At 36.9% G+C, this 27,983-nt stretch overlaps 1 protein-coding gene across 1 annotated transcript in view; it reads right to left on the minus strand.

Moving 5' to 3' along the window:
* Positions 1 to 27,983, minus strand: part of DMD (dystrophin) — a 2,218,635-nt gene that overhangs the window by 365,036 nt on the left and 1,825,616 nt on the right. Inside the window, exons 57-59 of the mRNA XM_063601607.1 lie at positions 19,649 to 19,805; positions 1,861 to 1,981; positions 986 to 1,254 (exon numbers count right to left, since the gene is read on the minus strand). Of these exons, the coding sequence (XP_063457677.1) occupies positions 986 to 1,254; positions 1,861 to 1,981; positions 19,649 to 19,805 (547 nt within the window). The remainder of the gene's footprint in view (positions 1 to 985; positions 1,255 to 1,860; positions 1,982 to 19,648; positions 19,806 to 27,983) is intronic.

The raw sequence follows: 27,983 nt of genomic DNA on the forward strand, positions 1-27,983 counted from the left end.
AAGAGAGATGCGGACTAGAGATGTAGATACATCACCATCCATGCCATCTCAAACAGGGAGGGTTTAAACAATCAAAAGAGAATTAGGCTAAGGTTAGAAACTTGGGCACAACAGTATTTGAGGGGTGGGTAGGAGAAGAATCTAGAAAAATATAGGAAGAAGAACATGGATGGGACAGTTCCATGAAAGCCAAGGAAGAGGACAACTTCTAGAATGAGGATGCTGAGATGCTGGCAAACATGCTGAGTGCATGAGGGAATTTAACTTCTTTTGAATTTTAATCTAGGAGGATTTTTGTGATTTTGACAATAGATGAGTAGTTGCTGATTTCAAAATGATACTCCTAAATATGTGTTTTTTTCTACAGAATATATTTGCCATCTTTGTGCCACAAGGGAATTTAACTTTGGTCGTATAGACAGTGGTCTTCCAAATATATAATGATTTTCCCTCATTTCTGCAGTGGGCCAATGAAACTTGAAACTGTATTACAAATGTTGCCTTCCAAGGGAAGGGCCACACATTAACAGCCTTATTTCACCAAACCATAACTTACCCAAGTCATGTAATTTGGTTAGCAAAAGGGCCAACACCTAGACTCCTGGCTTTTGATTAAGTGTTTTATTTTTCTGTATTCTGATACTAAGTAACACAAGCAATACACCAATACACACACACACACACACACACACACACACACACACACACACATCAGACTTTAGTACAATCACTTAATATCAAAGTCAAAATGATTTCTTGCCCTGTAACTGTTTTAATATTTCATTTCATATAACTGAAGACAGACAAATAATTAGATCACTGTCTTCTCTTGGAGAAAATACCATGTGAATGAAGACTGAATTTGTGAAAGACGGACTGATTTCTCTAGCTTTAACTTTGTGGGAAGATAACACTGCACTCAAGTTCAGATTAGAAGCTCTTTTGAGTCTCTCAAAGGGCCCTGAAGCAAAGAAGTAGACGGTACCTTGACTTTCTCGAGGTGATCTTGGAGAGAGTCAATGAGGAGATCGCCCACGGGCTGCCAGGATCCCTTGATCACCTCAGCTTGGCGCAGCTTGAGGTCCAGCTCATCCGTGGCCTCTTGAAGTTCCTGGAGTCTTTCAAGGGTCTCATCTATTTTTCTCTGCCAGTCAGCGGAGTGCAGGTTCAATTTTTCCCACTCAGTATTGACCTCCTCAGCCTGCTTTCGTAGAAGCCGAGTGACATTCTGGGCTCTCTCCTCAGGAGGCAGCTCTAAATTGGCAATATGACAAGGTTTTAGGCCACATTCTTTTTTTTTTAAACATTGTCAAAAAGGTCATACTGGAAGAAAGAAAGAGTACAGTTGAACAAGAGGGTAACCTACTGATTAATGGCTTTTTTATACTTTGGCATAAATTTTGATACAGCCCAGAACATCTAAAGTATATCTTCCTGAGTTTCTACCTTATATCAATCCAACAATTTAAGATTCACTTAAGCTATTGAGGAGAAAAACGTTAGGATGCATACCACAAGCTCTAATTTACTTCAGGCAGGCTCTTAAATGGAAAATTAACTTGTAGTCTTCGCAACAACAGAATTCCTCCTCACAGATAACTCCCTTTGTTTATTATTTTCTAAATGTTCCAATAACTGATTGCTAATCTCTTTTAATGTTTATTTATGAATGCACAAACTGATTTATGCATGGTAGTTTATGAGTCCTTATTTTTTCTCAGCATCTATGTTTAATTTGAATTGATTCTATTTAACCAAGAAAATATGAGCTATCCAGACCCTGGCAGCAAGAATGGATGGGCTGCTCCGTCACCACTGATTCTTCTATCAATATGTTATTATAGTTCCACATTCAATTACCTCTGGGCTCCTGGTAGAGTTTCTCTAGTCCTTCCAAAGGCTGCTCTGTCAGAAATATTCGTACAGTCTCAAGAGTACTCATGATTACAGGTTCTTTAGTTTTCAATTCCCTCTTGAAGGCCTGTGAAATGAGATGAAAAGAAGTGCTTATTTGGCTTGTGGCATTCTTCTCAAAATTAATCCTGGGTGCTCAGAACTTGTTTATGAAACTCCCAGGTCAATTTCTATCTCTTTTATTTATACACTGATGGTTATAAAATGATTTTTTTTAAAGGCTATATGGGACTATCTGTTAATGAGGAAAGCGCTGTGTTTGTAAAGCTATTCTGGGGAGATGGGGGGAGCATTCTGGATAGTTAATGCCCTCTCATTGAGATAAGAGTGCTTTGTTTATGTAACCTGACAGCCATACTTCAAATCTACAGCTAAAGTTTCAAGGTATATATTGCAAAACTCTAGCATGGCTAATGAGGACTTAAACATACCCCAAATAGTGGATATCCAGAACATAATGGGAAGCCTTAAGGGCCATTTGCAGGACCTTAGGCTATATTAAAGTATACAATTAATCCAACTGACAATCACCAATTAATTCTGTCAAAATGTCTGACAAGGTATAAAATAGGTAAGCTAAGAGAAAAGTCTCAATACTTTTGAAAAATAGTCATTACATCATCCATTGTGACCTCTTTGAGAATAGTAGAAATGTTTTGAGCTATTATGGATGTAGGAATTGCGGACACTAGTTTCTATAAATGAACAGATCTAGAATTAATCTTTAATCTGTAATCTTCCTTTATCCAGGGGATCAAGAGAAAAACAAAATGAATAGTTTCTGCCTTCAAAAAGTTTCTAGATCCAAAGAAGGGAGAAAATTAACACTAGAAGCAGAGTGAAAACAGTAAGTTCACACATAATCGAGTGCTAAAAGGATCGTGAGGCATACCGTGAGCCTAGAATAACCTAACAGATACGCTGACACCATTGAAGAGAGTTATTGACCCAGATTCTTTGATCTCAGAAGTGAGGGTATTAATAAAAGTATTAAGTGCATGCTACATAAATGCTAATATAACTGTTTAACAATAACAGTAATATTTGCCCTGATCTAGGGCTTAATTTTTGTAACTTTTTTCAACTCTGTCTTTTAGCAGTGTTGCCTGCTGAATTTAAGCCCTGTTCTTTCACTGGGGAAAAACAAATTAGCAGTATTCTTCCTTGAATTTCAGATATGCCATTATGTTACAGAAGTGTTCCAGAGCTGTATTGTATGACACATTTATTAATAAAATCTTAGCGGTGTTCACCATTCAAAAGAATCCTGAGTCTGATACTTTGCAAAATGATTCATCATCCACAGCTATTTACAATTCAATAGAGAAAGGGAAGGCGTTTGAACCAAAATACTGGAGTTCTGTAAGTAGAATATTAGGATTCAGCCTACAGATAGGGAAGTACTTTCTGAATAATGGGATATTTCTGTACCCTAAAATCATGCTAGATACGTGCGTTATTTACTCTGCTTACATATAAAGATGATTCTCCTGATATTTCACTTGAAATCTCCATGTTTGTGTGTGTGTGTGTGTGTGTGTGTGTTCAGTTGTTGTATTCTTGTGTTTTTTTTTCATACAATTAAGTTTCCCAAATTCAAGTAAATTATCATTTTGCCTAGTTTCTCTGTTTGGACCTGAATGGAGGCAATTAATACTGACATTACTAATTATAAAAATAATAATGGCTCCCTCTATTGAACTATCATGTGTCAGTGGTTGTACTTGAAACTGGAAATACAAAGTTGAATGCAAAACAGCCCTTTCTATTTAGGAATATTTAACATATAATAGAAGAGTCAGACACGTAAATAATTTCAATACAATGTAGACAGTGCTATAGACTTGTGCAATATGGGGAAGAAAATCGGGAAAAGCTTCCAGGAGAAGCTAGTAATCACATAGAATTCAAAAGCATGAACATGACTTATTCAAGGAAGAGTATGCTAGAGAACATTCCAAGAAGAGGAAAATGCAAGTGCAGAGTCATAGGACATAGTGCAGTATGGTATGTATCGGAATCTCAAGCAGGCCAGTGTTTCTAGAGCATAAAGAACAAGGAGAGGGCATGTCCAAAGATGAAAAAGACACTATTGCTATCTGGAAATATATTAGATTTTTAAACCAGAATTTGAAGCTCTGCCTCTCTATGATCACATATGGTCCACTAAGAGGCTTAGGTGTTGCCTTGAAGGTAATCAGGAACCTTTGAACGGTTTTAACCAAGGGAGTGTGGCACAGGAATATGTGTGTTTCAAACAGATCTTCCTGATATAAATACAGAGTATGTATTTGAGAAGAACAGAAATGGAATCAGAGAGATAATGAGGCAATTGTAAGAATTCAGTGCAAGATTATGAGGATCTGACTCAGGGCAATGGTACCAGGAAAAATGACAGGGATAGGATAGGGAAATGTCTAAAAATCTGAAGTGTGAAAATTTGGTGACTGAATAGATGCTGGAGAGAAGAGAGAAAAAGAAACAAGAATGACACTTAGTGTCTAGGTTGAGTAGATGAGCAAACGCTGGGTGCAATTCAACTAAGTATGAGGAAATAAACTTTCCTGGATGTCTCAGTTCACCTACAGAAAGCTCTAGCCTCCTGAGAAACTTCCCACACCATGGAGATTAGATCTGTAGCGATTTGTCTAGTTCATTTCTCTGATCCAAGAGGGTCAAACTTGGATTATAGCTCAGGGTAGGTTCCTAAGCTAAACTCTATGTTGTTAGAAAGACTGGAGTGGGTATCTTTCTAGGTATTTACATTTCAAAAAATATGAAGCCCATACCTTGGAGACATTTCCAGATTGTAAAACATGAGACACATAGGGCTAGCTGGTTTCTGCAGAAGCTGGAATTAGGACTCAGGCCTATTATGTTTCCACAGAGAACCTTTCAGAATGAGAGATGGATAGCAGCCTCCTTCTCCTTTATAAGCAGAAAAAATGATTTTTCCTAGTCTCCCACTTATGGAGTACCCAGCCACTCAAGTAGGAAAATGTTTCATCAGCGTTCATCATGTTGCCCTAGGGGTAAGTCTTTGGGCAAAGGAAGGGCACAGCAACAATATTTACTGTAAGGTAATTAAATGAAATCTGCCTCTGATTCAGAACCCCTCATGCTCATTCAGGATAAAATTATTGAAGAGTAATATTAAAAATGCAACATGATGGTGTGTGTGTGTGTGGGGGGGTGTTCTGTGCATGGGGGACAGAGTAAGGGACTGTGATATGCTCAGCTTGGAAAGCTAACATTCCTTCCACAAGGAAATAATAAATTCTGAGGTTTGAGGAGAAAAAAAATATTTAGGAGTTATTTTCTCATTCAGCTAATATACGTTGAGTGCCTACATATCAAAGTTTAATGGGCAAACAGAGGAACAGGATCTCTTGAGAGATAGAAAAGGAACAAATAGGTGGAGAGATTAGGGGAAATGAGGAGTGTAGAAATTTCAAGGAGAGAGTGAGAATTTTGAGAGGAAGAGGGTGACCAAGTGAGTCCAATGAAACATAGAAGTAAAGTAAGATCAGCATTGCAGAGTGTTCACTAGATGTGCTGAGAGCAATTTCAGTGGAGGGCAGAAGCCTCAGAAGTAGGCATAGCTGAGGAGTGAGTGGAAGAAGGAGTAGGTATTTCAAGTGAAAATTAAATGTTCAATTTTCTTTTTCTGAGAAGGAAAAGAGGAAGACACGACAGGAGGACAGAGAGGATAACAAGATAAAGGGATAAGAAGTTCTTTTTAGCATAGGAATGATTTGAACCTAGAGTGAAAGACGGAAGCTAGCAGTAGGGTAACCAACCATCTTGGTTTGTCCAGCATTGAGTTTTTCAGGATGAGAGACTTTCGATGTTAAAACCAGAATAGTTTCAGGAAAATTGGACAGTCTCAGGAAAACGAGGAAAGTTGGTCACCCTAGATATATGTTACGACCTTGACAGAAGGTGGAGATAATTGTTGGAACAAGGTCTGTAAAATAAGGAAATGGATCTTTTTTTTTTTTTTTTTTTTTTTTTTTTTCTGAGACGGAGTCTCGCTCTGTCGCCCAGGCTGGAGTGCAGTGGCGCAATCTCGGCCCACTGCAAGCTCCGCCTCCCGGGTTCACGCCATTCTCCTGCCTCAGCCTCCCGAGTAGCTGGGACTACAGGCGCCCGCCACCACGCCTGGCTAATTTTTTGTATTTTTAGTAGAGACGGGGTTTCACCGTGTTAGCCAGGATGGTCTCGATCTCCCGACCTCGTGATCTGCCCGCCTTGGCCTCCCAAAGTGCTGGGATTACAGGCGTGAGCCACCATGCCCGGCCGGAAATGGATCTTAAAGGTCTCATCAAACTTAAAAACTTAAGGCACTAAAAACTTAAAAAGTCCAAGGCACTATTTGATGATATAATTCCATTGTTAAAACTGGACAGTAAATAATTCAAAGCTAAGGAGCATCCATTGTGAGAGACCACGTGTTTGCCCATGGGGTTGTTGCCAAGGACTTAGATCCACCACAGCTGCACAGTTCATTTCTTAAATATGAGTCATTGAAGATTAAAATGAGGCTAAAGAAAAGACAAAGAAAGTTCTGTTATTACAAAGACATAAGCACCATTATTTTCACATTGTTGCCTGAAATTAAGAAAAGAAAGTGGATGGAAGAGAGGGTTAAGTGATTGTATCTTTAGAATTTCAAAAGATTCAGATTAAATACAAAAGGATAAAACTCCCACAAAAAGAGAGAAATAGTTGGTTCAAGGAGGTCAGAGGTTAAAGGAAATGGTAATAATTCTTATTATGTGGGAAAAACTATAAATAACAATATGTAATTTTAAACATGGTTATATGTAAGATCCTCTTTAATTTAGTCACTTAACAAACTTCAAGCAACTACTATGTATCAGACACTGTTCTAGGCAATGAACATCTGTGGTCTTTGTAGCATGGAGCTTAAAACAAATGGCTTTATGTAGTAAAAAAAGCAATGTAGAATCTGCATTAAAATAATGGAAAGTCAATTTTTCAGTATCTAATAACTCACCATAAACTGCATGTTGTAGTATAATTTATTGCATTTTAAAAGAAAGAAAAATGAAGACTTTTTTTTAAAAGAAGACAAACAAGAATATTTAATGTCAAGAGCCTTGATTTTGATAAGTGTCTTGTCTCCCAAAAAGGCCTGTTTGAAAGAGGTTTGAGAAAATATATACTCATATATACTGATTTTGTCATATAAATTTTGGTTAATATTTTAAACCAGAGAAGTCAGTTCCTTTATGTGATGATAGAAAAGGTATCAGATATAGATATTTTCTCCCATGTACATACAGAATACGTATTTACAATATTCAGATGTTAGCATTCAGATGTTAAGATAATTACTTCCTGAATCCCTTGAACAGATAAAATTATCTTTGTTAAAACACATCCTCTTCCCCATACCTTTCTTTTCACCTTTCCAAGACAGCCAGACCCAAGGGTCCAAAATAGTGATATGAGAGAATTAGAAGCAATACTAAAGACGTAGAGCACCTCTATGAAAATAAAATATGCAATTTAGAAAATGTTAGGAATACTACACAGATGTTTGTCCTTTAGCTTCTTAAGGTTCACAAAATAAACTTATATGAAGTATGATGCTGCACTATTATAGCAATGATAATCTCAAGATAAATCTATTTATTATGAAGGTTGAATTATCTGGTAGATTGCACTTAAAACACCATAGGTACTGGCCAACCGGGTGACTGATTGTTGACTCACTAATTTGTTCATTCAAAAAATATTTATTTTGAACCTATTATGTACAAAGTTAGGAAAGATATAGAGACTTAATCTTTGTCATTAAGGAGCCAATAGTTTGGTTGAGTAGGTATATTTGTGGTGTATACTTTTATATTATGAATGTTTCATCCATGCAAATTGAGATACAGATAAGTTAGGGTTTACCTAAGGCCATCACTTAATTACACACTTTGAATCTAAATCTTGCAATTCTAAAGTGAAGCTGAAAGTGAGTGATAACAAAACATAAAATCTCCCTGACTCAGAATAATTTGGAAGCCACATAAGTGGAAAATCCTAATGGCCATGGAAGAAATCAGAAACTTAAAAAATTCCTGAAAGTAATAGAGAAGAACCAAGTTATTGATTATTATTATTTTTATTTATTTATTTATTTTTGAGACGGAGTCTCGCTCTGTCACCCAGTCTGGAGTGCAGTGGCATGATCTCGGCTTACTGCAACCTCTGCCTCCTGGGTTCAAGTGATTCTCCTGCCTCAGCCTCCTGAGTAGATGGGACTACAGGCACGCGCCACCACACCCTGCTAATTTTTTGTATTTTTAGTAGAGACGGGGTTTCACTATGTTGGGCAAGCTGGTCTCAAACTCCTGACCTCAGGTGATCCGTTTGCCTCGGCCTCGCAAAGTGCTGGGATTACAAGTGTGAGCCACCACACCTGGCCACTGATTATTTTTTTCTGTCCCTCTTGCTTCCTGCTTATATTATAAAAATATCTAAATAATGCCATAAATAGAAGTAGCTCAGAACCACGTATGGAGGGGATGAAAGGTGAAATATTGGTTTGCTTCATGAGAGGAACAAGATGAGAACTCTGGGCATAGGTAATGACATGACAGGGAGAAAAGCTATCTTGCTTTCTCCTGGGGACAGTGGATTTAGGATCATATTACTATGGATGTGAGTAAAAGCCCGTGCTTTTCAAAACACAGATGTCTTTCAATCATGTACAGCTTGCCTGGTGCTGAATTTTACCTATATTCATATTGAAATGTTAAATTTGTGTTTTTCAGAATAAAATCTGATGGAATGACTAGAAATACTACCCATATTTGTAAGCAGAACTTCCTAGAATCATCCTGGGAGGCAGGCTGAAGTGGTGAAAAGAGCACTGTTCTGAGTGGCAGAAGCCTTGGGCTTCAAGCCTGGGCTGGGCCAGAACCTGGCTGCAGTGATCCAGAAAAGGTGATAAACTCTTCCTGCTCCTCTGTGTCCTCATTTGTAAAATGTGGGCATTTGCTAAAACCTCATCTAAGTTCTAACATCCAGTTCTCATATACTATAATCAATTTGTTAAGATCATTAATCGGCCACAGGCCTGCTCTATGGTGGCAGTTTGAGAGTCTCTGCTAAGCATCGTTATTATCGATGCTTAAAAACCATAGCCATAGCTTGGCATATAGTAAATGCTCAGTAAACATTGTTGACTAAGATACAGAACACCCAGTTAGAACACTAGAGTGTGTTATATGAAGGCCAAGTTGATTTAGATGCAAAACAGGCTTGCAGGGGAAAGCCTGGACTCATGAATCATAAGTGAAAAAATTAACGCTGTAAATTGGGAAAAATGGACAGATCTTATTCTAGGTCTACTCATGTTCCAGATCCAAAGCTGAGTGTCACTGCTGAGTTACTGGGTGGAATTTCCTCAAGAAGTGGTCCCATTAGCATTGCCTTCTTCAACCTAGTGATTTCTTAAAGGAGATTTTCATGTCCAAACACTCAGAAGTTCCATGGTTTGAACTGCTGCTTGGGGCTTTTTCTGTAGTCTGCAGGATTAGGTAGGAGATGAGAGGACACTAGACAGACTCTGAAATGTAGGATGATCCAACAGTTCTGTTCATTCAACAAATGGATACCGAGCAGGCATAGAACAAGATGTTAACAGTCATATCTGTAACTTGATCTGTATTTACTAGTTTTGCCATCCTACGTCATCATTCTTGTTCCTGTGTTATTTCTACCTTATTTTTATGTCTCCTGTATTGTTTCTATGTCTGACAAGAAAGTTGCTGAATATATTCTGTCACCAAAAGGACCTTCTTTATTTAAAGAGCCACCATATTTATTGAGTCTCAAACACATAAGAATATTTTACCAAATGCTCACTTCGGGACAAGCAATGCTCAGTTAACTTAAAAGCGAGGTCTTGGAAAAGGGCAAGCAATCCAGAATGTACATGGCAGGGTGGCAAGAATATTGCCCCCAGTAATCTAAAGCAAATTCATAGGGGTTCATGGAAGAAAAAAATTTGAAGAAAGAGGCAATGGAGCAAACAACAGAAAGAGAGGTTTCCCTTAATAGTCATTTGAGACAGCTAGTATTACAGAAGTTATGAACATGGGTATCTGGGCTATAAAGAAAAGGCCATAATCATCTTTTCTTATTGAGATAAGAACACTTAATATGAACTTTACCCTGTTAACACATTTTTTTTTTTTTTTTTGAGACGGAGTCTCGCTCTGTCACTCAGGCTGGAGTGCAGTGGTGCGCGATCTCGGCTCACTGCAAGCTCCGTCTCCCAGGTTCACGCCGTTCTCCTGCCTCAGCCTCCCGAGTAGCTGGGACTACAGGTGCCTGCTACCATGCCCGGCTAATTTTTTCGTTTTTTGTATTTTTAGTAGAGATGGGGTTTCACCGTATTAGCCAGGATAGGCTTGATCTCCGGACCTCGGTTAACACATTTTTAAGTGCACAAATCAGTATTGTTAACTATAGGCACAATGTTATGCAGCAGATCTCTAGAACTTTTTCATCTTGCATAACTGAAACTTTATATCCATTGAGCAACAACTCCCCCTTACAATGTCTGGCAACCATTTTTCTACTCTCTGCTTCTATGAGTTTGACTAAATAATCATCTAAATAAGATGACAAAAAGCTCCGCCTTATTTTCACTCCACTTCTGAATAAAAGTGAAGATAAGGGATTGAAGTATCAGATACATCCATTCATTGTTTCAGATAGTCAACAACATGAACAACAATATTAATTTATAAATGAGATTGAATAAATTTGATGTAAAATTGAAAAGTAAATGAACATATTTCAGGCCTGAAATTATGTTTTTTTAAAAAATCTAATTGTAGTCAATGAAAAAACATTTTTGAGTGTATAAGGGGAAAATGTGTTTAACAAACTCTGTGTTGAGATTTATTTTTCTGGAAGTCTTTGAAAACAAAAATTGTATTCTCTGAGATCAAGGGCATGGGCTAGAATAGTCCAGCCTGCTTGCAGGTCTGTGATACTATGGAGGAATAGTTTAGTGCGCACGCAGCATCTTGAACAGCTGTTTGACTCTTAATTCTAAGGCTGGGCTGCTTCCAACAATCACTGGGGAAGTTACTTCCTACTGACAATAATGTTGTTAAGTTCTGAGCTGACCTTGAGAGATCACTGGTGAAAACTCAATCTGTTCCCGTGGCCATTTAGGGAATTAGGTCTTAGGTCATTGAGCCTAAACTTTAAGATTTGGAAATTACTTCTGAAATGTTAGTAAAAAATGAATGGATTATTAGGAAACCCTGTGACAAATTAATTTGTGTATGTTCTCAAGATACTGAGCCAAAATTTGAGATTGTCAAGTATAAGTGGTAAATAATATCTGAATCATACCCTTTGTGTCTGTCTATCAACATAATCCAAAAATGGAACCCTGGTTCATTCTAAGCACATACACTCAAACGTGATCATTCCCAAGTCTTTCTCAGATGGCAACATCATTATTTTATTTGTTCAAGCCATTGACCTCAGAATTATCCTTGACTCTTTGCTTCCTCTCAAACTCCACATTCTATCTATCTTAAGTTCTATCAATTCTACCCTCCAAATATATCTTGGATCAAATAATTATTCACCATACCTATCATTTCCACTCTAGTCCAAGTAATCATTTCCTTCTGAGATGACTCCACCACCCTCCTTTTCTGTGTCTTCAGTTTCACTCTTTTTATAGTCAATTCTCCATAGCAGCAAGAGTCAACTTCTAAATACATAAATCAGATCACATCATCCCTGCTGAGAGCCTTCCAGTGATGTTTCCTTACTTCCAGTGATGTCTCTTTACTCACAGAATAAAATCCACCTCCAAACTATGGCCTGCAAGACCATTCATTATCTGGCCTTTCCCTCTTTCTAGAACCTATCACTGTCTACTGATCTTATTTCCCTTGAGATACACAGCTCATCTTGCTATTTCTACAACACTCTAAACCTGTTCTTACCATTGGGCTTTTGAATTTGGTGCTTCTTCTGCCTAGAATCCTCTTCATTCAAGGTTTTTGCATGGTTTACTCACTCACACAGGTTTTGTTTGTTTGTTTTTTTGAGACAGGGTCTCACTCTGCCACCCAGGCTAGAGTGCAGTGGCACAATCTTGGTTCACTTCAACCTCCGCCTCCCAAGTTCAAACGATTCTGGTACCTCAGCCTCCTGGGTAGCTGGGACTACAGGCACGTGTCACCACGCCCAGCTAATTTTTGGTAGAGGCGTAGTTTCACTATGTTGGCCAGGCTGGTTTCGAACTCTTGACGTCCAGGGATCTGCCTGTTTCAGCCGCCCAAAGTGCTGGGATTACAGGCATGAGCCACTGCACCCGGCCTCACACAAGTCTTTACCCCAAAATAACCTCCTCACATAGGCCAGTACTCCTCAATCTTTCCCCATTCATGCTTTGTTTATTTTCTCTTCATAGCACTTACTACCCAACATAATTTCATATATTAATTTATGGGTTTACTATGTATTTCTGTCACTAAAATCTAAACATCCATAGGGGCAGAGACTCATTTTGTTCACTAACATATGCTTAACATAGAGTAGGCTCTTCATAAATAAAGTTCTTGAAAGAATCAATAAATTCTAGGAATCTGAGTTATGGTATAATTTTTCCTAAAATAATGTTTTTGGGGGACAAAAGGAAGAGCACAGAAAAAGATCAAGGGGATCATTTGTAATTAAATGAATAATGTGTGTAAAAGTGCTTTGTAAAGGCAAAACACTATGCAGATACTGTTTTAAAGAGTATTTGTCAGGACATCAAAATATTTTGACAAAGTGAGAGAGAAGACTCTGGTAGAGAAGTCAGTTTGTAAATTATTCACATCTCATCTTGTTACAGTCATTAAAGCAAAGCAGCAATTCCTAGATGACTCAGTTCTTCAGTTTTGATGATAAAGCTAGTTTTCAGAAGACTTAGACTTAGTTTTCAGAAGACTCAAATGCCTAGAAATGCAGTTCTAAAAATAATTTTTAAGTCATTTCTATTCAGCATCCCTAAATATGACTGCATAGGATATCAAACTTATACAAAAATGATGAAGAATAGATCAAAAAGACGACTATTTCCTCCAACACGGCTAAAAAGACACCTTAGAGTAGATATAACTAACAGTCAAGTGGTTTAGAAACTCTAAGAGGCCAGGTCATTGAATGTTAGAATGAATCACTCTGGCCGGGCGCGGTGGCTCACACCTGTAATCCCAGCACTTTGGGAGGCCAAGGCGGGTGGATCACGAGGTCAGGAGATCGAGACCATCCTGGCTAACACGGTGAAACCCCGTCTCTACTAAAAATACAAAAAATTAGCCGGGTGTGGTGGTGGGTGCCTGTGGTCCCAGCTGAGGCAGGAGAAGGAGAATGGCGTGAACCCAGGAGGTGGAGCTTGCGGTGAGCCGAGATTGCACCGCTGCACTCCAGCCTGGGCCGCAGAGCGAGACACCATCTCAAAAAAAAAAAAAAAAAGAAAAAAGAAATAAAAAGAAAAGAAAAAAGAATGAATCACTCTATCGCAACTTTTGGTTGTTTTTCAGAGGTGATAGGGAACAACGCATTTTTCTTAACACAGAGCTGACTTAAATCTTAACATTCACAAATGACATCCAAAGATATTTTCTCTTTCTGTAAAAAGAAAACACAGAAAACTCATCAAGCTAACATACATACTAAAATGTATCCCACGTAAGCAGGTCAGCATTGATAACAGAATGAGCCTAAATAAATGTATAATCTACAACATGATTTCAGGATAATTTTATTGAATTTCTCAGCCTGTCTCTCACTTTGTGGTGACTTCTGAAGAAATCGAACATGCATAATATATGACCTGACAAATGAACAAGTAAACTACTTTATTCAAGCCTTTTCATTTGTCAACAGCATCCAAGCAATAATGGCTTTCTGTCCACTCTTTTAATAATGTATGTATTGATTACTTCCATCTAAATCTTAACCAGAAAATCTCGGGAAGCTTTGAAGGTATCCTTAATGATCTCTAGGGAAGGGATTATAGAGATTTTTTTAATTGAAAGATGAAAACCTAGTGACAAACAATTTCATTAGTAAAAAGGCAAACAAAAAGTCATTACCTACACTGTTGTTACAATCAAGATCTAATCTCCATTTGGATTTGGGGTAGGAGGAAGGGAGTTGAATAAGCTGATGTTTTATTGCAGTTTTCCTTAGAAATTCCCCACTATGATTTGCTCCTTTAAAACTCTCTCTAGGTTAATCACAGAAGTAGACAAGTAATAAATATCACTTTAGTGACTGCTCAAGTAAAACAAAGGAAGTCAGTTTTTAAAATATATCTGGACCAGAATAACACCCACTAATTGAAAACGAGTCAGTCTAGTGAGGCAAGTAATGAGGAACTGTAAAAGCCAGGATAATGTATTCAAAAGACATAAAAATTGGTCAGTTTATATTTGCTAAGGCATATTTGAGCTTTAATTATTTATAACACTTCACCGCATCTGGAGCATTATTTTATTAATTAGTCTTGAGAGCCATTCAGTTGCAGTTGTTATGCTGCCCAGCTGGTTTGGGGAGCACAGATCTACTCCCATGGGTGTGAAAATTGCTTTGAGGAGTGAGACTATGGTCCCCAAATATGTCTGTGGAGTATCTTGGAATTTTACCTACAGAAGAACCATATATCTCTCCATGACAGCGATTGATATTGACTGTATATTTTCTCTACAAGAAAAGAGTACAAGATATGTAATATTTTGCTACAAAATATTATCACTAATCTGAAATGGTATACAAAGAAAAACACAAATTACCTGTTTTGTAAACATCCTGATTTATAGAAAATGAAAGTGAAAATGAACAACATTTGATTCTAGTTTCAACTATTGACATTTTAATGGGATTTGTATCCCCATAAAAAGCATCAGCAAAGGATATTAATAATTTAGAATAGAGAGTAAGCAGATGACTTTTTAAAAAAGTGGCACTCTAAATACTTGCGGAATAAGTTTACAGTTACAGTGACCCATCTTGATACCAAGGATTCTATATAAACAACAATTAAATCAAGAAACCCATAAAGAGCAATACAATGTACAATTCTGGAAACATGGCAAAGTAAAACAAAAGTCCACAAATATAAGATCTGTCAACTATTAGATCTTGATGGAATTTTGTACTGATTCTGTTCTTTTTCTCTTTTTCTAATTGAGTTCAGGAGATCTGATACGCAGATCCAGTTTCAAGGATTTTCCATTGTTCTTTTGCCAATAGGCTCCAAGAGCATCACTAACTAGACAGTCCATATATGAAAGGGCTACCACATACATGTGACAAAACTTTGAGTCAAACAGGCTACTAAACTGTTCTCTCATCAGCACTCAGGAGCGATGATGTTGTTTGAGGAAGGAGAGTGTTTTGTGTCAAGAATTTTTCTTAAAGATACCAAGAGAAGCTTGAAAAAGCATTGCGCCAAACTACAAGTAAAAACTGTATGTCGTATGTTTATTGCAGCACTATTCACAATAGCAAAGGTGTGGAACCAACCCAAATGCCCATCAATGATATACTGGATTAAGAAAATGTGGCACATGTACACCATGGAATACTGTGAAGCCATAAAAAAGGATGAGATCATGTCCTTTGCAGGGACATGGATGAAGCTGGAAACCATCATTCTCAGCAAACTAACAGAGGAACCGAAAACCAAACACTGCATGGTCTCACTCATAAGTGGGAGATAAACAATGAAAACATATGGACACAGGGAGGGGAACATCACACACTGGGGCCTGTCAGGGGGTGGGGGGCTAGGGGAGGGATAGCATTAGGAGAAATACCTAATGTAGATGACGGGTTGATGGGTGTGGCAAACCACCATGGCACATGTATACCTATGTAACAAACCTGCACTTTCTGCACATGTATCCCAGAATGTAAAGTACAATAATAAAAAAAAACCTGTGCATCAAAGTAGCTCTACACACTTTACAAAAAGATGCTTAATTAGAAATAAACAGAAAACTCCTGTAAATAAGAAGGGAATACCACTCTATTCTTTCTTTCCCTGCTCTTGGTCTCAATAGCCTTCCTTTATCTAACCAGTGTCTACTGTATACTAGGCACTTTGGAATGTGCTGAGTAGAAAAATGACAGCTTTCCCCCTCCCAAAAATCTTCTTGAAGGACATGGTTTAGCAAGAGTGGTCGACATTTATCAAATAGTAACACATGTACGTGATGACAAACAACGCTATGTTATAGAAAAGTAGACAATTTTAGAAGTGTGTAAAGAAAGATCTGGTCAAATGTAGACAACAGGGAAAAGTTTGCACAATGTCCGAGCCAAGATGTAAAGGATTATTAGATGATAACCAGGATATTATGAGTGGGTGGGTGTAGGTAAAAGGGTTTGAGACAGAGGACCAACATATTTAAAGCCCCACATAAGAGGGACACGCAGAATTGGAAAAAGCAAATGGAGGCAGTATGGCTGGTGTCCAAACAGCAAGGGAAGAGCATCTAGGAAAGAGGTGGCTGAGGCCAGACAAGCCAGATAGTGCCTTGTCACCCTTGTTGAGGATTTTGGTCTTTTTCCAAGAGCACTGAGAAGACTACTATAGTGTTAAGATAAGGACTGATATAATTGGATTTATGTTTTTTACACAGATTATTCTGACTGAAATGTAGAGATTGCATTGTAGGGTGGCAAGAGTAGATGCAGAAAGGTTAGGAGAAATGGTCTTTTATAATTATGATGATAACAATAGTAGACAGTCAAAAACAATTTTGAAGGTAAATTGGCCAGGTGCGGTGGCTCACGCCTGTAATCCCAGCACTTTGGGAGGCCAAGACAGGCAGATCACGAGGTCAAGAGATCGAGACCATCTGGCCAACACGGTGAAACCCTGTCTCTACTAAAAATACAAAAATTAGGTGGGCATGGTGGCGCTTGCCTGTAGTCCCAGCTACTCGGGAGGCTGAGGCAGGAGAATTGCTTGAACCAGGAGGCGGAGGTTGCAGTGAGCCAAGATTGTGCCATTGCACTCCAGCCTGGTGACAGAGCAAGACCCCGTCTCAAAAAAAAAAAAAAATGACCCAGTGATGTCTTGGTAGTGGAAGGCTGAAGGCTGGTCATCCGGAAAAGGTACTGTACCAGTCAACTACGTTGTTGTCTGGTATGAGAAAATATTTAGTTAGAGTCTTGGAATATTTAGCTAGAGTTTTGGAGTTTTGTAGATTGCAGCAACAAAAAGATAAAGAAGCAAAGGGTTTCAGACTTTTGAAAACAAGTTATTAAAATTTAGATGATTGAATCTAAGTTGTATTTGGAAGGAGGTAAATATGGAAGGGCAGAGGAACTAATGTATAAAACACAGAGTAATCAATGGGCTGGAAGTCCTGTGAAATTCACGAAAGGTTAACAGGTAGCTATCTGAGCAAGCACACTAACCAAGTGGGGACGGATTAACTTCATTCTGGTGAGTATCACTCATAACTCTAGCATCACCATCTCCCCAAGTCATGTTCTTTGTCATGAGATTCCTGAGTAAGGACTGCGTTAAGTACAGACATTTTACCACTCTTAACAAGCAACCAAAACTAATAACCAGGAATAGTGAAGCAGTATTTATAACAAAATACTGGCTGGAAGAAACCACAGCAATTATTTGGACCAATTTCCTCATATTACAGTTGAAGAACAAAATAGCCATCAGAATCCATCTTATGAAGAAATATGACTAGAATCTCAGTCTCCTGACTCCTAGTGCACATGTCCAGTGATTCATTTTCTTTGGTTTCTGGAACTAGCATAAAATTCATCTTTTGTAGAAATTCTGTCTCATTTCACTATATCGCATAATACATTTTTTAAAAAAGGCCCATCCTTCTCAATGAGTGCTTTTCTATATGTACACCAGAGTGTTTTGGCTGTTTATTCAAAGTCAGAACATTTAAAACACATAGCACCATTACATTTCACCCTACCACAAAAGCTAATTTAATATTCAGAAATATATGAAGGCAAATGGCTAAAGGAGAAACTGGCAGTTTCCCTGGCATTTTTTTTTTTTTGCAAAGATCCCTGGGTCTTCTTTCATGTTCTCTTCCCTTTTTATAATTTCCTATATCCTCTTCTCCAGAATAATATAAACCCTTGACCTTTCCTCAAGATGCCACCTTTGGCTGTATCTCCACAGAGATCTTTCCTTTACATGCTCAACATACAAAAGTGGTACCATTTTATCAAGTTTTTATTATTTGGTAGTAATTTGTTTGGTTTGCTATTCATTTCTGTTCTTGTATCTTTTATTCTCATTTCCAAAACACTTATCAGTATCCACTCTACACCAGACACTTTACTAGACTCTAGGGTCTTGGAGGTGAACAAGACAAAATCTCTGCCTTTTTCACTCAGAGCTTAGTAGAGAAGATAGAAATGTAAGTAAAAATAAAACAAACAAACAAAGAAATAATTGGTCATCGTTGGAGGATGCTAGTGAACAAGTTGTTATTATAAAAATTGGTAAAATTGAAACGTATTTTGCTTGTTCAGTATGAAAGGTATACTGAGTACCAAAATAGGAGACAAGTGCAAAACACTTTTTTCATAGACCTACCCCAGTGAATAAATGAAGAAGGAATGGTAGAGATAGGCAATTATCACACTGCAACCCCTAGCCACTGATCATGAACAGCTATTAAACATCACACAAAAAGAGAAAACCAGGCATTATATACCACCTCCTGATGATGGAAGAATACACGAACACCTGTGAAGCAGTCTTGCCAAAAAAAGCCAAACCCAAATACAATCAAACTATAGAACTGCACTGTTCAATCGGTAGCTACTGGCAACATCTGGCTACTGAGTATTTGGAATGTAATGAGCCTGAATTGAGATGTGCTGTAAATGTACATTTTTTCTATTGATTGCATGTTGAAATGACAATAAGAATTGTACTACAGTTGCATGACATATAACGATGAAAAGAAACAGGGTGAAAGATACAGGGAAACTATGCTATTTTAGAAACTTACTGTGAATCTGTAATTACTTCCAAATAAAAAGTAATAAAAAGACCAACTAACCAAAGTAAGGTGTGGGTCTGATTTCAATTTTTATTTAAACCAAAACCAGAAAAAGTTTAAAAAATGCATAATATGTATGAGAAAAATGGAAATTTGAATATGGACTGGATATTTGATATGATGAAATTATTGATATTTCAAAAGCATTATAGTAGCAAGGTGATTACCTTAAAAGAGTGAATCCTATCTTTTAACCTTTTGAAATATTAACAATAAAATAACACATGCCTGATATTTGTTTTAAAACAATCTGGGAAGAGCTATAGAATAAATAAGATCTCACGTGATTTGATAATTGTTGATGTCTTGATGAGTACATGAGTTTTATTATAGCATTCTGTCTACTTTTGTATATGTTCAATATTTTTCATCGTGAAAAGCTTTTTTTTATATAGCCAAAAGAGATGGACGATTTCTTAAAGGGTATTATTAACACAAATGTGTTTGACATTTACAATATAATGGCTTAGATTATTTATAATTGACCCTTGGGTGAGAAGAGTAAAAAAGATTTCTATTCAACTTAATTTCAAACAAAATTAATTTTAAAATAGTCACTGGATTACTATGTGCTTAACATGTGCAAGGCACGAGGCTTAAAAATGTCCTACCCTATGTACATCGTTCTGCTTCTGAACTGCTGGAAAGTCGCCTCCAATAGGTGCCTGCCGGCTTAATTCATCATCTTTCAGCTGTAGCCACACCAGAAGTTCCTGTAGGGAAAGGTGCAGACGCTTCCACTGGTCAGAACTGGCTTCCAAATGGGACCTGAAAAAGAACAGCAGCATACTATGTCAGAAGATCTAGAAGTATAATTGATGATTCTAACAATTCCATTAAAAAAGTACAATAAACCTATTGTGAACTACAAAGCAGTCTTGAATTAAAATCTGGCTACTTACTTTTGAGAGCCACAAAACAGGGGATAGTTTGATGGCAATTTTGAGAAAAGGCAGTGTTTAACCATATGTTTATTTCCACATGCAGAATGCTGAGACTTTTGGCATGAAATATACACTGGAATCTATTGCTTTTCCATACTGTTGTAGTCAACGATTCTTAATATTTCTGGTAGAAAAAATTGGATGCAGTGACTAATGAAAAACACTTCATTTTCATGTGACTCATGCTAGTACTGGAATTCTTTTTGCCTTGAGAAATGGAAAGGTCTCTCCCCACATTTTGACTTTTCCATTTCTACACCCTAGGCAGCCTTTTCCATTGAGTTCTTCCATCTGGCGTCTGTTCCTTTCTGCTCCTCTTCCCAAATGCGTCTCCTTTCCCCCTACCCTTCTTTATTTGTGTGCACCTGGGATTTGTCTTCACCAAGTTTCAACATTTTCTGCTTTGTTTCCTTTGTGTAAAAAGTACTAAGACAACAACTCACATGGAAGAGTAAAATCAGACATTTATCTGAAAGCTTCCCCCGAACATGAATAATTTAGGCAGGAGACTGAGTGCTTTACCGTCAACTGTATTTAGAACACGTTAATCCTTAGAGGCCATTTAAGAATACACAAATGAATGATCTATGCTATAAAATCCACATTTCACTTGAAGATGAGAAGCTAAATTAATAAAATAAATCATCATCCAGAAAACAAAGAGGAAACGCAGAGTGTTAGCAAAGCTTTATCTTCAGGTAAATTAGAAATTATGCTCAATCACTCAGCTATTATCAGCAATTACTAATTAATTCATAATAACGCTACCTATAACATAAATATAATAAAGACTTTAATGCTGCAAAGATTGAAATGTAAAGCAAAGCAACCAGGTGGAGCAACATTTCCCTTAGCCATTTGGTAACTTAGCTTGACATTACAAATACAATTCTCCTTTTGGCCTTAGTCAAACAGAATCACCAAAGAATACTTATCTACTGAAATTAAATTGTTCCAAACTTTCTGAAGGATAATTTGACAATACATAAAAGTCTTTAAAATGTGCAAAGACAATGACCCACAGGCTTAAATTCAAGGATATTATACTAACAAAGAAACTGGAAAAAGATACAAAGATATAGGTGGAAAAATGTTATAAATAGCGTCATTTATGATTGATAAAACAAAATAGAAACAACTTAAATATTCAATATGAGGGAATTGCTTGAGAAATGCAAAACCCCAACCTACTGATTGTTTTCAAATGTAATGAAACTTGTATATGCTTTAAATTTAGAAATTAATGAAATTTATATATGAATTTAATTAAATAGCTCTTAATTTAAAAGGGAATTATTACATATATAATGGTGCATTCATACAGTAAAATCCTATGCAAGGTTCAATATGATGACATAGCCAAATATTTATGGATATGGAAAAGGTCATCATCCCAGTTACTAAGTGAGAAAACAGGTTACAAAACAAATAATTTTTTTGAATTTTTCTAAAACATATGTGTATGTGTATGTATTTGTATGCACATGCTTGACTAGGAAAAAATTGTGTAATGACAACCAGGTTATCCCTCAGAGGTAGATTTACAGGTGATTTATTTCTTAATCTTTATACTTTTCCAAATTGTCAAGATTTTCTTTCTATAATTGCAATATAAACAATATGTCCAGGAAAAATGAAGGCATTTCCATCAAATAAGATAAATTAAATTGTTCCAGACTCTAAGGGTATTATTTCCCAAGAACTGAATCGTGAAATACCATAAATGTCATGAATTGAATATAACAGTGCATGCAGATTGCATACAATTAGAGGTCAGTTCTTTTATGTTTCTGTACCATCCTTTCAGTTACCACTTTTCCATGATAAGCCTAAGCGACAATTCCCCAGGCAAGATTTTAGCTGTTTAATAGCATGTAATGTGTAATGGTTAAACGAATTCCTTGGGGTGTCTGGAATTCACAGCTTGGTCCCTTTGAGAGTGAAAAGAGGCTGTCAAGCAGGACATATTGAAAGGTAGGTGGAGAGAGGTAGGGCTCAGACATGGAAAAGCAGCAAATGGTAGAAAAGACACTGATTAAATAAATATTTATTGACTGCCCCTAAGTCTCTAGGATACATTGGGGAGTAGGGAGAGAGGAAGGGAAGAGAGAATATAACGATGACTAACGTTTGGCCTCTGTCTGCCTGGTAGAGGAAACAAAATATCCTTGTGGCAGAGAGGTCTAGAGGAGGATATAGTGAAGGGCAGGCTGCCTACGTTAAGACCTCAAGCTGCGGCTTTGTTTATGTAAGGAAGTGCTAAAATTCCAGTTCTAGGTTAAATGGTGCTGACTCATTATTAGTGGGTCAATGAACCCCTTTAGGTCCCCTAAGAGAGAGCAAAATAACTGAGACCTAGGGAATTCAGTTCTTTTTTTTTTTTTTTGGTGAGACAGAGTCTTGATCTATCACCCAGGCTGGAGTGCAATGGCATGATCTTGGCTCACTGCACCTCCACCTCCCGGGTTCAAGCAATTCTCCTGCATCAGCCTCCCAAGTGGCTGGGATTACAGGCGCCCACCACCACACCCAGCTAATTTTTGGTATTTTCAGTAGAGATGGGGTTTCGCCATGCTGGCCAGGCTGGTCTTGAACTCTTGACCTCAGGTGATCCACCTGCCTCAGCCTCCCAAAGTGTTGGGAGTAGAGGCGTAAGCTACCACACCCAGCCGGGAATTCAGTTCTAAAGGATCTAAGAGAAACTTAATAGCATGAAATAGGGAAGTTGTTAGAAGCCAGGGACAGAGGACAGTCAAGAGAGCTAATACAGCAGCAGAAGACGGACCTGGAACCTCAAAAGATGAAAAGCTCTCACATATCTGGGTAAGGGGACTTTCTTTAATTTTTTTCTAAGCTGTGGTGTTGGATAAAATTTCAGAATGTTTGATCATCTTAACTACATATTAAATTGCTTCATTTTTTTCCTCTCCTAAAGCTCAAGAGTGAAAGGAAAAATGTGATAGGAGGACAAAAACTGAAGCAAAAAACTTACAAAGGACAGAGAACACTGAGTAAGAACTGAAGAGGTGAAAGGCAGCCAGAGAATGAATTAAAACAGCATATACAAATGTATTCAACCTAAAGCTCTGGGTCTCAAACTCTAGTGTGTATAAGAAACATTTGAGTAGCTTGTTTAAAATCGAGATTGCTAGGTGCCACCTCCAGACTTTCTATAATTCTATCAACAATCTCTGCTTTTAACAAGAACCTTCACAATTCCACAGGTAAGCTCCAGAACCATTCTTTGATAAAGCATTTATTAAAGCATTTCTGATATGCCCCAAACATTACTTCTTGGTCTCCACAGGGCAAAGGTGGCATTTGTCAGTGACTTGATTTTGAAGATCTAAATGTAAGGAACATTGTGAGCTCAAAACATTTTCTTTGACCATGTTAAGCCCGTGAAATGTTTTCAAGTCACATTTCTAATACATTTATCGGAAGCAGTTGCCCTATTTTTATTTTCATGAGTGTATATACCAGATATTTTGAAATGATTAACCTATGTTTGCATGTGGAATATCTCCTCCTGAAAATGTTTCTTTGTATTTGTAATGACTTTTTTTTCTGGTTATATCATACATAGGCTGTTGGGGCTGGAAGGAACCTGAGAGATTATAGTTCAACCTTCTTGTTTTGCATATGTAGAAATCAAGATTGCAAAGGTATAAAACAGCTGCTGAAAAACATAACTTGAGCTGTCCTATTTAGATATGGGAAATAGAAATTACAAACCTTTGTAAGATGAGAAAATCCTTAAACCTTAGTGGTTTTAACCAAATGTTTTTGATCTCTGAACAAAAAGGCTTGTTGCTGTTAAATTAAATTAAATTGGGCCTAAAGCTGACTCTGTACATAGCAAACTGCAACCCAGCTTGGCATGTAAGCAATATGCAACTTAAGAGTACATTCTTGTAACAAATAGCTGAGCCTCAGCCAATCCCAGCAGTCAAGTTTCAGCTAATCACAGGCTGTAAACTGATCAGCTCATGTCCATATAAGGCAAATGCCTATTTACACTATGCCCAAGTAAGGCAAATTCTAAGCTGTAACCAGTCAAGCTGTTTCTGTATGTCACTTCCTTTTTCTATCTATAAATACTGCCTGCCCACCTTGCTGGGTGGAGCTTTCTGAACTTCTAATTCTGAGTACTGTCTGATTCATGAATTGTTTTTTGCTCAAATAAACTCTGCAAAACGGAATTTGTCTAAAGTTTGTCTTTTAACATTGCTAATTGTCAAATATATTCTGCTTACTCCTACCCACTCAACGGAAAATAAAAGAGGTGGTTCAAAGGGGCATACTTAGCTTCTATCTATGTCTATTAATCTTTATTAGTGAAGACAAGAGCTTAGGGGTTACTACCGTTTAACAAGGCAAGTGCTAATCTCTAAAAAGCTGATAATTTCCACAATTTGTAAGGTTTAGGTAAAACGCAGAGCCTTTAGATGTGTTGGAGTATATTGCTTGGTCTTTAAGGAACTCCTCAGTGTCAGGACGCTAAGAATTATAGGGGCTGATAAAGTGATTGTTATTTCTCTAGACACAGATATTTCAACTGTGATTTGGTTAATGCCTAGTTTGAAATCCTTAATAAAACTTTACTTTGAAAGGCATGCATTCTTAAAGTGAAATGTGTTATATTGAATTCATTTTTCACTTTGACTTCCTTTATAAAACTAATGATATATCCCTATAAATCTTTAGTACCCTCATGTAATAAAATAGCACTTAAACATGCAGAAAGAAAAGGTAGGAATGCAGAAATAATAAAGAACCACAATACTGCCATAAAAACAGACACAAAGACCCATGGAAAAGACTAGAGAACCCAAAAACGAATCCACACACCTACAGTTAACTCATTTTTGACAAAGGTGCCAAGAACATACAGTGGGGAAAAGACAGTCTCTTCAACAAATGGTGCGGAAAAACTGGATATCCATAAGCAGAATGAATCTAAACCCCTATCTCTCACCATATACAAAAATCAAATCAAAGTGGATTAAAGACTTAAATGTAATACCTCAAACCATGAAACTACTACAAGAGAACACTGAGAAAAATCTCCAGGGTGTCATCAACAGATGAATAATTTGAATTTGTACTTCAGAAACAAAAAAATTAAAGAAGCACAGAATTAAAATGGGAGCTATCTCTTTAAATAGAGAGAATCCCAAAGAGAAGTCAACATTTTTTTTTTCTAGACAGGTCTTGAACTCCAACATCCAAACATAATTAACATTCTAAAAGAGAGAGAAAGAAGGTCAGAGATATTCAATGTCCAAGTTGCAGTTTTCTCTCAAAGGTAGACCCCACCTCTTTTTGCCCTTCTTTTGTTCTCCATTATACAAAGACACTAACTATTCTAACCTCTAATAGCAAGCACTCCCCAATAGATTTATGGCTTCTACAGACTATATAATGTCAGTGTCCTTGCCTCTTAATGTTCACAATTGTATAAATGTGAATATTTTATATAACATTTACAAATTTTTCTGCCAAATATAAAAATCTCACATAATGTAAATTCTGCTGAAATTATGTTGACAACATATTATGTGATTTTCATAGTTAATAGTATATACAATGATCTGGAAAAATAATCTAGTAGTAGACTAAACTGAAATCTTCATATATATTTCTTATGTAAAAAAATTGACTTGACCACTTCTCAAGTTATTAATATTCTAAAATTAAAAATGCAAGGATTGTGGATATGGAAGTTTAGAATGAAAAACACTTTCTTTGACTAATTACCATCTTAATATTGGATAACATCATTAGTAACTGTGTGTGTATGCATGTGTGTGTACATTTAAGTAAATAATTTTCTCTTTTTCTCCCACTTAAAGCAGTTAATGTTTTTGTTTTGTTTGATGGAACTTAAATTATCACTGACTACTTACTTTTCTTCCTTATACCTCTTGGCCAACATGTGATGTAATAATGCATGTGGAATGATAGCATATAATTTTCTTGAATTAAATTATGAGATAGGATTATACAATTTCAATTAAATTTCTTTTCTCTCAAAGACATCTTAATTACTTTATATAATGCCTTTTAAATCAATCAGTTCTATTTTAATTAAGAAAACCAAGGTAGAAAAATTAAACAATTTTCCAGGTTCATAAAGTGTGATTGCAGAACTAAAAGAATAAAATTGTACGATTGCAAGAGAACTGGAAGAGACTGTCCATATTTCTGGTCAAACTCTTCATTTCAGTGAAGGAGAAAATTGAAGTCTGAAGCAGTTAAGTGACTTGATCAAGATTATATGCTAAGACAGTTAGTGACAGAACAGAACAGAAGGGAAACTGGGTTGCCCAGCTGCTGGCCCATGTCTTTCTACTCTACCATACTCACATATTTCGAGTTTGAAATTTTTGTATTCACATAAGTTAGCTGGAGGCAGTAAGCATAGCCCTATAAAGCAACTCTTGAACACTTGAAGAAACATGTTATCAAGTGTAAATTAAATAGTATTGGGAAGACCTAGTGAGGAAACAGCCAGAAAAGAAAAGATTTGTTATGGAATATGAATCAAAATTTGGAGAATAAGAGGAAAGAGAATGGTGCAAGTGTGAGAACCAGCAAGGGTACATACTCATATGGGAGAGTGAGGAAATTGTTGGAGAGTAGGAATGGGGTTAGAAAATAGAATCTATTGATTCTCTTGGCTCAGAGAATCTATGTTGGGGAGTAACAGAATGATGCTTGGTGAGAAAGGAACTGGAGGCAGACAAAGAACAGAGAAGGGAAGGGGTTAGCAAGGACTTATTAGGCACAGTTGGCAGAGAGAGAAAGGTCTACTAGATTCTAATGATTAAATATAACTTCATCAGAGCAGTGATTTTTTTTGGTATGTTTTATTCATGGTTGCATCCTCCGTGCCCAGAAGAGTGCCTAGTACATAGTAGGCATTCATTAAATATTTGTTGAATGAACAAATAAATGAATGAGGGAGATATGGAGACCTACAAGATTGAAGCTTTGAACAAAAGAGTAATATGATATAAACAGCGTCCAAGGTAGAATATTCTTGCAAATGTATCAATATGGCATAACATGATGACTTAAATAAGAATCTTAATCACAGGAAGAGAAAAGATGTATGGCAGAAGAAAAATAAATGGAAGGAAAACGATACAATATGGACTTGTATTTGGAAGCACAAGGATACCTCTTATGAGCCAATGGAATACAAAGGGAAACTTCAAAATCATTTGGATTTAAATTCAATTTTGTTTCTTTAAAAATGGACACCTGGGAAATAAAGCATTAATGGTTTTATTTTTTTGAAATATAAGAGCAGTTTCAGAATCGCTCACGAAACAATGGACCAACTGTAATTTTTTATAGTATGTTATAACTTGGGCAAACACAGGACTATTTTTCCAGTATATCATTGAAACTATTTTTTAATTGTGGCAACTTTTCATTTTAAAATAACCCCCATGGAAGAAGTGACAAGATTCATAATGCAGGTTTATCAGTGCCACTAATGGTTCTATATCTAACTCTTCCAGTGTTATTCTATCCTATTTCATAATCATCCCTAATTACTGCCTATACTGTACTTCTCTCAATTGAACCCTGCCATTTGCTGTAGATTGATCAATACCCTAATTTCAATCAAGTGTCAGGAAATAAGCTAAATTGCTTTGATGTGGAGAATTACTTCTTTGCTTTTTATGAGTGCTTATAACATATCCTGTATTATTACATAGGCCTATATAAAAGCCAAAACCATTGATCTGAATATTTAAATTCTAGAACTGGCAGCACCTTAGATAAGCTAACTGTTTTCTACCTGATTAATGACAGCAAGAATTAAACTGCGGTAGCTGACATGGGAAACTGCTGAGAATGAAGAGTCCATATTTTGGCTGACATGCTATTTGCCACTTTCAATTCTCCTTTTATTTTATCAAGTTCACGTGAGGGAGAGAAAAGGCACTAAGTGATACTCGGAACAATTATAGCACCTTTCTTTTTC

The sequence above is a fragment of the Pan paniscus genome, chromosome X (genome assembly GCF_029289425.2).
Source record: "Pan paniscus chromosome X, NHGRI_mPanPan1-v2.0_pri, whole genome shotgun sequence".
Classification (NCBI taxonomy): Eukaryota; Metazoa; Chordata; class Mammalia; order Primates; family Hominidae; genus Pan; species Pan paniscus.